Source organism: Lutra lutra, chromosome 14 (genome assembly GCF_902655055.1).
Source record: "Lutra lutra chromosome 14, mLutLut1.2, whole genome shotgun sequence".
NCBI lineage: Eukaryota > Metazoa > Chordata > Mammalia > Carnivora > Mustelidae > Lutra > Lutra lutra.
In genome coordinates this window covers 2,658,954-2,671,307 of record NC_062291.1, presented here as the reverse complement: position 1 = coordinate 2,671,307, position 12,354 = coordinate 2,658,954, and the positions used below count along the sequence as shown (strand labels likewise).

At 53.8% G+C, this 12,354-nt stretch overlaps 1 protein-coding gene across 1 annotated transcript in view; it reads left to right on the top strand.

Annotated features, from left to right (window-relative positions):
• Positions 1-7,423: 7,423 nt before the first annotated feature.
• Positions 7,424-12,354, top strand: part of C14H1orf198 (chromosome 14 C1orf198 homolog) — a 31,214-nt gene continuing 26,283 nt past the window's right edge. The window contains exon 1 of the mRNA XM_047702669.1: positions 7,424-7,833. Coding sequence (XP_047558625.1) covers positions 7,492-7,833 — 342 coding nt within the window. The 5' untranslated portion in view covers positions 7,424-7,491. The remainder of the gene's footprint in view (positions 7,834-12,354) is intronic.

Below are 12,354 nucleotides of genomic sequence, written 5' to 3'. Positions count from 1 at the left end.
TCTGGCACCAAAGCCCACACCATGGCTCTGCGGAGACACTCCCCCCCCCACCCCCCCACCCCCGCTGGAGGGACGCGCAGACTTCTAGCTGGGAAAAGACTGGCGCCAAGGACAGCCAGCTCCAAGTGCACCCAGCAGAACAAAGGGCCACTTGTCTTTCTCCACACATTTCAAGCTCCGAGGAAAAGCAGACAAGTTGATAACCAAGATGCTCTGGTTTATTAGTACCAGGCTCCAAGTGTCCAGATGAGAAAGAGAGTGTTTTGTTCTGTGTCCGAAACTCAGCTCGGCGTGTCACGTGGACAATGCTGTATGTATGGAGCTCGCAAGACAAACCCCAGCATTGTACCCCAGCCCTGGCTCCTTTGCCCCAGAAGGAGGTGGCGCTGGGGAGGGGGGTGGTGCAGGGGGGCAGAGCCAGACGAGAGCGGAGAGCCTTGCAAGAGCTGAGTTTTCCCACCAGGCTGTTGGGACCCACAGGGCTTCAGGGACTGTCCAAGGACCGTCTCCTGCTCTGTGGGCTTCTTCTCTGGAGCGGCTTCTTCTTCTCTTCTCCTTCTAGTTTGGAGAACGTCCCGCAGTCTCTCCCCAGGCGGGGAGGTCCTGACCCAGGAGGACAGAACCCGTACCCTTCCTTAGGCAGCACTGGCCCCCGGGGCCTGTTCTCCCTGATGAACAGGGAAGAAGAGACTCATCCAACCAACACCTAAGAAAAAGCAGGAGCTGTTGCCCAGAGCTTGGGCTGCTCTGCCCTTTGCAGGCAGGCGAAGTGACTCGGGTGGGGACACCCTGGCTCTGTGCTAGGGGGGCTTTGTGGGAGAAGAGCAGTGTATCAGGTTCCTGCTCTGCATAGACTAATGGGGACACTGACCGTGCCTGACCGTTTAGGGCTTCCCTGTGCTCCCACGTAAAACCCTTTCCTCGCAGAGATGCTCTGCGGAAGCCCGGTAAGGATTCCGTAGATGCAGATTTCCTTCACAGGCGTTCTGGCTCGTTTGTCTGCTTGCTTCTCTTTTCCTGCCTCACCTATCGAGTGATGAGCTCGATGAGGGCAGGGTCTTAGCCGTCGCCCCGTCACAGCGACTAGAACAGTGTGTGGCTGTCATGAGTGCGTAAGCGAGGGACTGAGCGTCCGGTATCTTGCCATGTTGGCCTCCCAGCCCGAGATCCCCGTCTCCACACCAGCACCTGGGAGCTTGAGCAAGTCACTCTTCTCTGTCTACACTCGTTCTCCCACCCGTTAAGTGAGGGAAACGTACCTTCCTTCTTAACGGGGGTGTGGACACACCTCCAGTGCTCCGAGCTTCTTTGATGAATGTTTCTACGAAACAGATAGGATTCGCGTCAGGAAGTTCCTCGACTTTGCCCCTACGTATATGATACACGGAAAGCCTGGCTTTTGCCCTTTGTGACTGGTTTAGGCAAGAGTGCAGACGTTGTCCATGGCTGATGCCATCCAGCTCTTGGTTACTGATGTAGGAACATAGCTAATATGTCTGAAATGTAGCTTTCCTGAGCTCACTGGTCTCTGTTTTATGGCATTTTCCTAACAGCTTAATCAGTGCTGCCCATATTTCTGGGTCTCTAGGGCAGCACTTCTTCTAGGAACGCAGACGAGCTCTGCCTTATCCTGTGGACAGGGAGCTGACTTTGGCCATGTGCAGGGGGCCAGGCTGGAGATACCAGACCAGCAGGGAGGAGGGACAAAGAGGTGGCAGAGAGGCTCCCTGAGGACAGCTTGCCCACAGGTGAGCACAGAGCCACCTCATGACCACCATGGCTTCGTTGGAGTCTCATGGATGTCCCTAGAGCCACCTGAACTTGTCCTTATGCAGCAGTTAACACCTATGGTATACTTTCTACTGTGCTGGTGGTCACGGATGCCAAAGCCTCCAGTGTAGACGGGACATGGTGACTGCCATCCAGATGGCATTTAAGCCAAAGGGTCAAGAGTCAGTAGAATCTGGATGAGTGGACACAAGGAAGAAGAGTTTTCCAACTGAATGGACTGACGGGCACAGAGCTAGAAGGGAGGATGGACCTGCTTATCTGAGACTCTGGTGATGCGCTGGGAGGGAGGGAGGCAGAAGCTGGCAGGGATAGGCAGGGTGGCTCAGAGGGAGTGGCATGGAGGTGGGAAGGTCCGCTGCACCAGGATGGACGGGAAGGCCTGGCGTTGTATGGTGGCCATGGCGGAAGTGGACAAGAGAGATGGTGTAGAGCATCGCAAACGTGACACAGTTGCTTCTTGCGCAGTCCTCTAGGAAGAAGTGCTGAGCCGGACAGCAGCTTGAAATGTGAAGGCCAAGTTGTCGGCAAGATTCCCCGCTCCATCCACCTCTCATTTAAAAAAGTATTTATCGAGGGCTCCCCTTGGGTACCGGCCAGTGACTTTCACTTACTCAGAAGCAGGAGCCCTCGGAAGAGCTGCGAGGCACCTCCCTTCCAGCCGGACAGTAGAGAGGTGACCGGTTCACTGACGCCAGCACGCACCGTTCCTATTTTCAGTGTGCCGTAGCATCTCACCCTCCGGAACGTGAATGACTCACGGCCCTTGCCAATTTTCATGTTTCTATATTTTCGCAGAATTTAAATCAATATTTTCACAGGAATTAAAACGTAAAATATAATTCCAGAAACTTAACAGACAACTGCTTTCACTTTTCCATATTTGTTTCCTTTATTTATTTATTTATTTAAGAGCATCTTAGTATTTCGGTGGCATTTCAGGTTCAAGGGGTTCAAGGACATAGATTCAATCCCAGCAGGGACCGTAGAGTGAAAGTATTACGGTAACTGGAAGCCTGTCTTTCTTACTGCATGAGGTTCTGACCCGGTCCCTGAGCTCTGGCTAATGATGAAAGCGGTCTGGGAACAAACAGACTCGTGTCTCCTGCCAAGCAGAGAGCTCTAGTGGATTCCACTAAGCTCCCCGAGACAGCTGGGATGACCATCTACGTTTAGAAGCCGAGAACCAGGAGCCCATTTCACAAACGTCAGGGCAGCCTGAAGAGAGGGACAGAGGGCAGGCAAATGCATTCCACATCAAGGAGTGCTTAGAAGTCAAGAACAGCTTAGAGGAGAGAGGAAGTCCCTTGACTTCTCAGCCCATACATCGTTGCCCATTCTTTCACACCCTCCTCTCCAGCGGCCACTTTTATCCGCGCCCCTCCCCATTCTCTCTCCCTCTAGCTACCTTTATGTACTCTTAATAAACCAAAGACTTGACATGAATTTGAAGCCCTTTTGCAGATGGCTGCCTCCTCCCCCACGGGGCAAAGAGCAACGAGAGAGGCACACGACTTCCCATCTTCTTAGGAAGGCAATGTACTATCATGGGGGCCCCCATCCTCATGACCCAATCACCTCCCAAGTGGGAGCTTGGGCCCTACCTCCAAGTGCCAGACTCTGGGAATTAGGAATTCAACACATGAACTTGGGGATGGTGGTACGGGGGTGGGGGACACAACATGTTGGCATCGTTCTTCCCGGGACACTGAAGTCTATCTGAGATCCAGCTGTATAGGGGGAGAAGCGTCTCCTTTGTGCCTACTTACTTCTTTTGAGCGTGGGCAATCACAAGGACTTCATGGAGAAGGGGGCATTTGAGCCAGGGCTTAATTAAGGATGAGGTTCCTATTTTTGGAGCTGGGGGGGTGGAAATTTCAGATGAAGGGAAAAAAGAATGAACAATTGCTTCGAGACTTAGATTCTTATAGAGGGCTAAAAATCTCAGAGGCTTTTCTGTTGGTAAGTTTTCAGGCAGGTAGAAGAGTTTTGGGGTTTTCAAGAGGCCTTTTCACATTTTCACAGAGCTTAGCTAAGCTGGTCATCTTTGCTACATAAAATATGATGTCAACGGAGAAAGACCCACTTTTGAGCCTCATGTGGGTCATGTGGCTCTGCCCAGAGGAGATGACTGTGTTCCTGGAGGCACAGGGAGTGCCCCACACCTGCCCAGACTTGGTGACAGACCATGGCTATCTCAGCGAAAGCTCTCCCTCCAACTGGAAAAAGGACCCACCCCTCAAAGTGGTCAAAGCACATTTTCTGCCAAGAGGAGATTTGTACATTCATCTCCTTCTCTTTCCATTCTTTCGCCCTTGTCTTTGTCACGAAGGCTGCCCTTCAATGGCCAGGGTACCAGACTTCTAAATCAACCAGGCTCACTCTGGCCCATCGCCCATTCTCTCTGGGTGAGGGAGTGAAGAGCCGAGAACAATCCTCTTCCAGGGCAGCAGCTGGAATAACCAGTAACAGATGCAGGGTTGAATCATCGCGCTCAGGGAGCCTGCCTGCATTCAGGCTGGAAGCGTGTAAGGAAGGCTGGCGTCACCCACCAGTACCCTGCCCCGTCACGTCATCAAAAGGATCCCTTCCCCAAACGGTCATCTGTTTGCCACAGTGTCTGGAATTTCACCACTCGGTTTGGTGACCGACTTGCTACATGTTACAGCTGGTCCATCAACTCTTAGAAACAGAAGTCCTGCCCTGTGGTTTTCCAGTACCTTGCGGGGCATCTCCGCGGGGAGAGTGGGCACTCAAGTGACTTGTTTGGGACAACAAATTCATTCAACAGTCATCGTGCTGAGAGCCTAGCCGACATTCAGCTGTGTAGGAGGTCCTACAGGATGAGCGACAGAAACGAGCCCTACCCTTACCCTCAAGTAAGATCAAAGTCTTCAAATAGCCGTACATAAACAGCAACAGACCTTCTATGTAGGTAAGTATGACAAACATAGCCAAATATGTATATAAAGTCCACCCCACCCCCAGATTCAGGCAAGTCTTTGTCAGAATGCTTTAATTCCCATGAGTTTCTTCTTATAATCTGGAAGAAGTTGTCTTGTAGTTATGCCTGATCACCCAGGTCACGGATTTACCTCCTGGGGCTGATGTCCCTGATGTATGCCATATCATATTTAGATCGTGACTTCTCTGGCAATAAGTTATATTTGATCTGAAGTATACTTAATCAGGTTGTGCTTTTATAAAAGCAACATTTATTTTTGCAACTGCTTGGTAAACCACAAGGGACACCCTTCCTGTGTGAATTTCAAAGCAAGTTAGAAGACGTTAGTTAAATTTCCAGAAAACAGGGGCACCTGGGTGGCTCAGTGGGTTAAAGCCTCTGCCTTCGGCTCGGGTCATGATCCCAGGGTCCTGGGATCGAGCCCCACATCGGGCTCTCTGCTCCGCGGGGAGCCTGCTTTCTCCTCTCTCTCTCTGCCTGCCTCTCTGCCTACTTGTGATCTCTATCTGTCAAGTAAATAAATAAAATCTTTAAAAAAAAAAATTCCAGAAAACATCTTTAAACAGGACCCACACCCCTTATGAAACGAGGATTAGAGGGATAATAATGCAAACTATGTTACATTCATGGATTTATTCATGATTCATTCAATAAAGTCACTGAGCACTCACTCGGAGCTGGGCATTCTAGTTCCCAGCAGTAAACAAGACGCTGAGGTTCCGTGGATTCAGGTTAGTGTACTTAGCATATATGCAAGCACTGGTTTAAATAGAGAATAATAATATCAAACTCTTCTCAGTCTGGTGGCTTCATAAATAGTCCTCCATACAGTGTAGCCCAGGCCATTATCTGGTGGCTGTTCCCACTGCTTCAATATGTTATGCTGGTAACACTGGCGATAGCACTATCTTTTCTTGTGGACTTGTCACATTCATGACATTCCAAAAATATTTTCTTAGGATTTCTGGGCCAGAACATGAAAGTCTATCCCACATTTAAAACAAGTTATTTGCTAGTGATTTCTAGGACTGTGTTCAGAATTAACCAAGTTTTACTCTAGAGGCAAAGACCCTAAGTAAAATTTGATACGCAACTTTTTTTGTTCTAAGAGTGGAGGTTGTCATCTGAGACCTTACAGTCCTGTTCCAAACAGCCTGGGTGCCTGGGTGGCTCAGTCAGTTAGACGTCTGCCTTCAGCTTGGATCATGATCCTGGAGCTCTGGGATGGACCCCCCTCAGCCGGGGCCGGGGTGGGGGTCGGCTTCTCCTTCTGCCCCTCCCCCTCCCTGCTCATGCTCTCTCTCTCTCAAATAAATAAAATCTCAAACAAACAAAAACACAAAAAATCCCCAACCTGATAGCAATGAGATGAGGGCTCTGTGTAATTTTAATTTTTGTGGTCTGGGACAGACTTCAAAACGACAGACGTCGTCCCACTATTGTTGGGATGTTGCTTCTCTGCCTATGAAAACTTTCTGCCCTCCTTCAGGCACTGCTGAGAGCTCCTGTGATTTTTGAAATTCCAGAGTAAACTCGTCAGGTCGTCTGCGGTTTGGGAGAAAGCCTACGACCGCGCCGCCGGCCTGGGGAAACCTTCACGGGCGCGGGCAAAACCAAGTGCAGGTGCGCGGGCCGCCGGCCCCTGAGCCTGTCCTGCAGTCCCTCCAGGGAAAGGCGCTTGGAGTCACCGCGCACTTCGCTTCCCTCCTCTGTCCTTTTAGGAGGAGCGGGAACTAATTTTTCGCGAACGCGCCGACGCTAGTTCTCTCTCCACAGGCTCCTCCGGGAAAGGGACCGGAGAGGAAGGACGCGGCTGGTGGCTCGGTCCAGAAATCCGGCCTCTCCTCCGCGGGAGAAAAGTTTCCTTTGTCGAACAACTGACCACGTGGCGCTATGGCGGTCACCACCAGCAACCCCGACAGACCGCCGGGAGCGGACTTGGGGGCGCGCCCGCCGCCCCCTGAGGCGCCCAAGGGGAGCCCTGAAAAGTGGGGGAGCGGCTGCAACGCGGGAGAGCGATCAGGACGCGGGAGAGGGGCGTGGAGGGTGGGGTTCTCGGCAGTGGGCGGGCTCGGGGGCGGGATTCCAAGCATGGGGCCCGGAGGGTGGGGTTCCCGAGAGGGCGGGCTCGGGGGGTGGGGTGGGAAGGGTTCCCGGGAGTGGGCGGGTCCGGGGGCGGGGTTCCCGCGGTTGGGCGGACTCGGTGGGCGGGATTCTCGGGGGTCGGCGTGCGGAGGGCGGGGTACCCGGGGGTGCGGATCGCGGCGGTCCCCGGGGTGCGGAGGTTGCTGAAGGCGGGGTACCGGGGTCGGGGTGCGCGAAGTTCCCGGGGTCTGGAGGGCGCGGTGGGCGGGGTTCCGTGTTCGGGGTGCGGAGGGCGGAGTTCCCGGGGGTGGGCGGGCCCGCCTCGGGAGTGGGGGAGGGCGGGGTCCTCGGGGCTGCGAGGCGCTGCGCTCCACGGGGCGGGGAGGTGGCAGAGAGTCCCGGGGGGTGCACGGGCTCGGAAAGCAGGGTCGTCGGAGGTGTGGGGGAGGGCGGGGTTCCCCGGGGTGCGCGCACGGAGGGTGATTCCTGGGGCGGTGAGGCGCGGGGTTCACGAGTCGGCGGGGGCGGGGCTCGGGGGCGGAAGGGCTCCGCGCTCGGGGGCGGGGGCGGGGCTCGAGGGGCGGGGCTCCAGGCTGCGGGGGCGGCGCGGCGCGGGGAGGGGTGCGGGGAGGGGGAGCGGCGGCAGGCCGGGCATGGCGTCGATGGCGGCGGCGATCGCGGCCTCGCGCTCGGCGGTCATGAGCGGGAACCGGCCTCTGGACGACCGGGAGCGGAAGCGCTTCACCTACTTCTCGTCGCTGAGCCCCATGGCCAGGAAGATCATGCAGGACAAGGAGAAGATCCGCGAGAAGTACGGGCCCGAGTGGGCGCGGCTGCCGCCCGCGCAGCAGGACGAGATCATCGACCGGTGCCTGGTGGGGCCGGGCGCCCCCGCGACCCGCGACCCGGGGGACTCTGGGGACTCCGAGGACCTGGCGCGCTTCCCCGGCCTGCGCGGGCCCACGGGCCAGAAGGTGGTGCGCTTCGGGGACGAGGTAGGTGCGGCCGCGGCCGGCAACTCTCTCACCTCCCCGCGCCCCGACGCGGCCCGGGTGGCCCCTGCCCGCGTCAGGTCGCCCCCGCCGGTCACGGGGGTAGGGGCTGGGAAGCAGGAGGGGCAGGGATGGGAGTGGGCGGGAGGGGCGTCAAGGCGCCGCCGCCGCGGGGCGCGGGGCTCCCCAGAGGGAGTTTGAGAATCGCCGCGAGGAGGTGGTCTTTAAAGACCCCCACCTAGACCCGCGCGGCTGGGCCGCACCGGAGTCGGAGAGTTCCCGCAGCCAAAGGCGGCTGCTCCTAAACGAGGCAGAGCGGGGTGGCGGGGGGGGGAGAACAGCAGGGGATTGTAAGCCAGCCAAGCCGAGCTCTAATCCACTCTGCTCTTCGGCTGTGCGACCAGGGGTGACTTAACCTCCTGGAACCTCAGTTTCTCTCCCCGCCCCTCCCCCGTCCCGGGGTAAGCCGGAGATAATACTGCTCAGCCCGTGCCTGCCCGGGAAGGCACTTAGAAAATTATATACATTAATATTTGTGATGAGTTGTACGGGACAAGTGAGACTGTCAAACAGGATAAAAAGAAGGAAGAGGTGCCTGCCTTCCAAGGTTAGGATGTTTCCCTGAGATGTCTTACCGGTGAGCACGATGTGAAGCTTTGGTTTGGGGGGCGAGCATAGGGCCCCGTTTTTCCATCGAAAAACTAAGGGATGAGTTTAAATGGGCTCCAGCAAGCCTTTGCTACATATAAGGGCATGTCTGGGTCTTTGATCTAGACTCCCGTCCCCACACTTCCGAGAGGGGAGAAACGCTGGAACTATAGGAGAAGAAACTCAGGGATGTCCTCTTCTAAGTCACAAAGGCCTGAGTGTTCAGTGCTGCTTAGAAACCTGGTCTTTCTCTCCTTTTTTCTTTCACTGGGACCCATTCGGTGTCATTCGAATTTGCACTGTTTTGTGCCATTAGAATCTGGCCTTTCACACTCAACTTTGACCATGAAGGGCGAAGTCAAAAGGAGCAAGAAGTCTAAAAAGGAAGTGTGCAAATTAAGCCCACGTTCTGTTTTAACCCTGGGAGCCTGCAGGAGGGAAGCTGGGGTTGATGAGTTTTTCCCAGGGTGTTGTGGGTTGTGGAAGGGATTCTAGTTAACACTGCATTTTAAAGCTGATTTTCAGGCTTGGGTGTGCTGAGACATTTATTAATATAAAATGTTTATGGTCGTAAACCCACTTAAATGTGAGGGGTGTGTGAAGGACAGAAATATGTTGCCCAAATTGCCTTATTCCTAGAGAATTCAAAGAAAAGTCTGCATTGGACTTTTACACTCTGAAGGCTCTGCCAGGAAAAACAAGGGTGTGGTATACTGGCGGGGCGGGGGGGATGAAGATACAGGTTCAAAATGTATTTAAGAGCCAACATTTTCAGTGTAAAAATCTGCATCTGTATGAAGCCATTTGCAGTGTTTGTGCTCAGATTTGGGTGATGCAAAAGCTAGCAGCCCCTCTTTGGAAAAGTCCTGAGTAAGTAAAGAGGAGAGGAAGTAAACCTGTAAGTACTTACAGATGTTGGAGAGTGACGGTCATTTTTCCTTAGCTTGGTGTCCCGGTAAGATATCCACGTGCCTGCCCATCATCAGAAAGCTCTTGCCATATAAGGGCTCAGTATCACTGATAAGGAAAGATGATGTGGCCAAGTTAATTTTGAACTCAGATTCCTGAACTGGGTGCCAGACTGACCCGTTTCTGGATCTGGAAGCCCGATGTGATTTAAAAGCAAACGGAAATCTTTCCTGTAGTTACCTTCATGCCATTCCGGGAGCAGACCAGCTGTGTTTTTCAGAATTGAACTCAGTTTTAAGAAAATGGGCTGAGAGGATGCCTTGCAATGCCTCTGGCCAACTTGGCACAGATGGCAGAGGGACAGAGGACACTGAATTGGAGGAGAGGTAGTTAGGAACGTGGCGCGTGGTCTGTTTTTGCCTGCAGTGGCTGTGTGGTTTAATGGCATGAGGTTGTTTAAAATGCATTTCCCCAGACCTGGCAAGAGGTTGGCACCAAAGTAGTTGGTGGTCTTGTGCCCAGGGCTGTTCATGGAGGAGGGCTGGCTCCCGGGCACAAGGGGCGATGGGATGGGGTGGGGTAGGGATGACCCCCGGTGAGGCTGACGGACAGAGTGGCCCAGATAGGTGGCCCAGGTTTGTCCACAAGGGCCCTAAACCAGATCGAGTAAGGCCCTTTGTCCCTTCTGTACTTCCACGAAAGACCATCCCTCATACTGGTTGTGCATACTGGTTTCCGTGGGCCTTTCCTCAGGCCGAAGTAGGCGGAGCCTGGGCTCTGCGGAGAGTCGGGTTTGAGTCTTAGCTCCCCCATCTACCGGCTTTTTGACTGTGACTGAATCACAAACCTCCCTGAGCTGGGGTTTTCTGACCTCTGCGATGGGAATAGCATTGAGAGGGTGCGGGCCGAGATCATGCCCATGAGGGGCCTACGGGCTTGAAAGACGACGGTTGCAGCCATTCCTGGTTAAGAATGCCATTGAACCTTGAACAGCACGGGTTTGAAGCATGTGGGTCCACTTATATGCAGACTTGTGGGGTGAAATATTGTACCATAGATGTATTTTTCTCTTCCTTATTATCTTCTTTATAACATTTTCTTTTCTCTTACTTTATTGTAAGAATGCAGTGAATGCAGATAACATACAAAATAATGTGTTAATCGATTGTTTGTCTTACTGGTAAGGCTTCTGGTTGACCCTAAGCTGTCAGTGAAGTTTCTGGAGTCAGAAGTGACGTGGATTTTCAAGGGCACAGGTGTCCCTAAGCCCTGTGTTGTTCAGGTGGCAAGTGGGTTATAAGCTAGTCTCTCTGTTGCCACTTGCAAAAATCATGATCATGAAATAAATACATTTCTGCTGTTGCGAAGCCTGGGGTTGGCCTGTCAGGGTTGTCCACGTGAGAAGGAACTCTGTCCTGGTGGCTTCTGGCGATCTGCCTCGGGACACGTGTCTGAAGCTTCGGTGTGTTCTGTCCGCAGTGTGGCCGTGATGTGGCCTGTCTCCAGATCAGCAGTCACATCAACCTCAGATGGTGTCCCCCCCCACCCTTTCAGCTACCCTGGAGGACAAGCACATCACCCATTTCTTTGAATGCCCTCTCCCCCATTACCGGTAACTTTTTGTATCCCACATTTTAAGTCCGATCATAAAAATACAGCCTTCAGATGTGAGCAGCGTCTAGTTGTTCTTATGTATGAAGGAACAAGTCAGCAGAAACCCGGCTGCATACTGATGGTCATCGATCTCGGTGGCCCTGAGTGTGGGCGGGGCTCTGCTCCCAGGTCACACTTGCCTCTGGTGGGACCGCTCTGCCTAGAGAACTGTGACACCGTGGCATCTGTTTTCAGTTGTACCCTCACTGTCTGTACGGTAGGAAGGTCAGGGCTCAGATGCCCCCTTGCCGGGGTGACCAACCTGGTGTGGAGGGAGATTGGCTGGCTTTGTGCCCTGAAGCCTTGAGGGGACCTGTCCGTTTTCCGTTTTTACTTCCTTGGGAGTCAATTCAGCAAATATCTCTCAAAACCCATTACATTAGAAGCTAGAGGCGTTTTCACTCTAGGGCTGCCTGGCTGTCCATTATCTTCACCGGCTCCTTAAAAAGTCCCCCCACCCCATGAACATGTGATCTTACTACAGTTTCAACACAAGGCCACCAACGCCTGCTACTCGCCGCCCCCCCCCCCCCGCCCCCGTCGTGTCCCCAGGCCACTCCTATGCAGAGAATCTGGAGCAGCTGGTGGACGCCTTCTCTCTCAGCGGAAGGAGAGGAGCACCTGGGGTCCCCAGACCTGGCCTCCATTCCCGGCCGCGCCACCTGCTCAGGGCGGAGGCCTCCCTCCATGAAATGAGTGGCCCATGAGGTTTCTCTGGTATTTGCTATGAACCTGAAGGCTTGTTTGCAAACAGGCCTTTAGCAGTCTGACTTTCCCTGCATTCTTCCTTCAGCAGGAAATGGCCTGGGAGATGAGAGATTTTCTTTTCTTTCTTTCTTTCTTTTTTTAATTAATTAATTAAAAAAAATTTTTTTTTTTAGATTTTCATTTTAGAAGGTTTTTGAGATCATTCAGTCTGCTTCTGCTCTTTCCTGTTACCAAATTGGGGGAGGGGGTAAGCAAAAACCCAAAGCTGAATTTTTAGGGATGTGTTACAGGCCATGAGCAGGTAGCCCCGGGAATTTGGTGTGTTTGCTTCTCATGGACCTACGTGTCTCTCCCGCCTCCCACAAAGTAGGTAGGAAGGGCAGCTGGGAAGCTGGGCAGGAAGGGTGTTGCCCCTGTGCCACACGCCAGTCCCCGGGGACCCTGCTCGGGATCTCGAATGCCACGGAACACAGAGTTTTGGGGCCTTGGAGCCAGAAAGCTCTGTCCCCCCTTCAACAGGTTAGCATGACCAGCTGCTGTCGGAAGGAAGTGTCCCTCCTCAGGCGTCCTCGTCCCTTCCCTTGCTGCAGGGATCTGGAGGCTGGC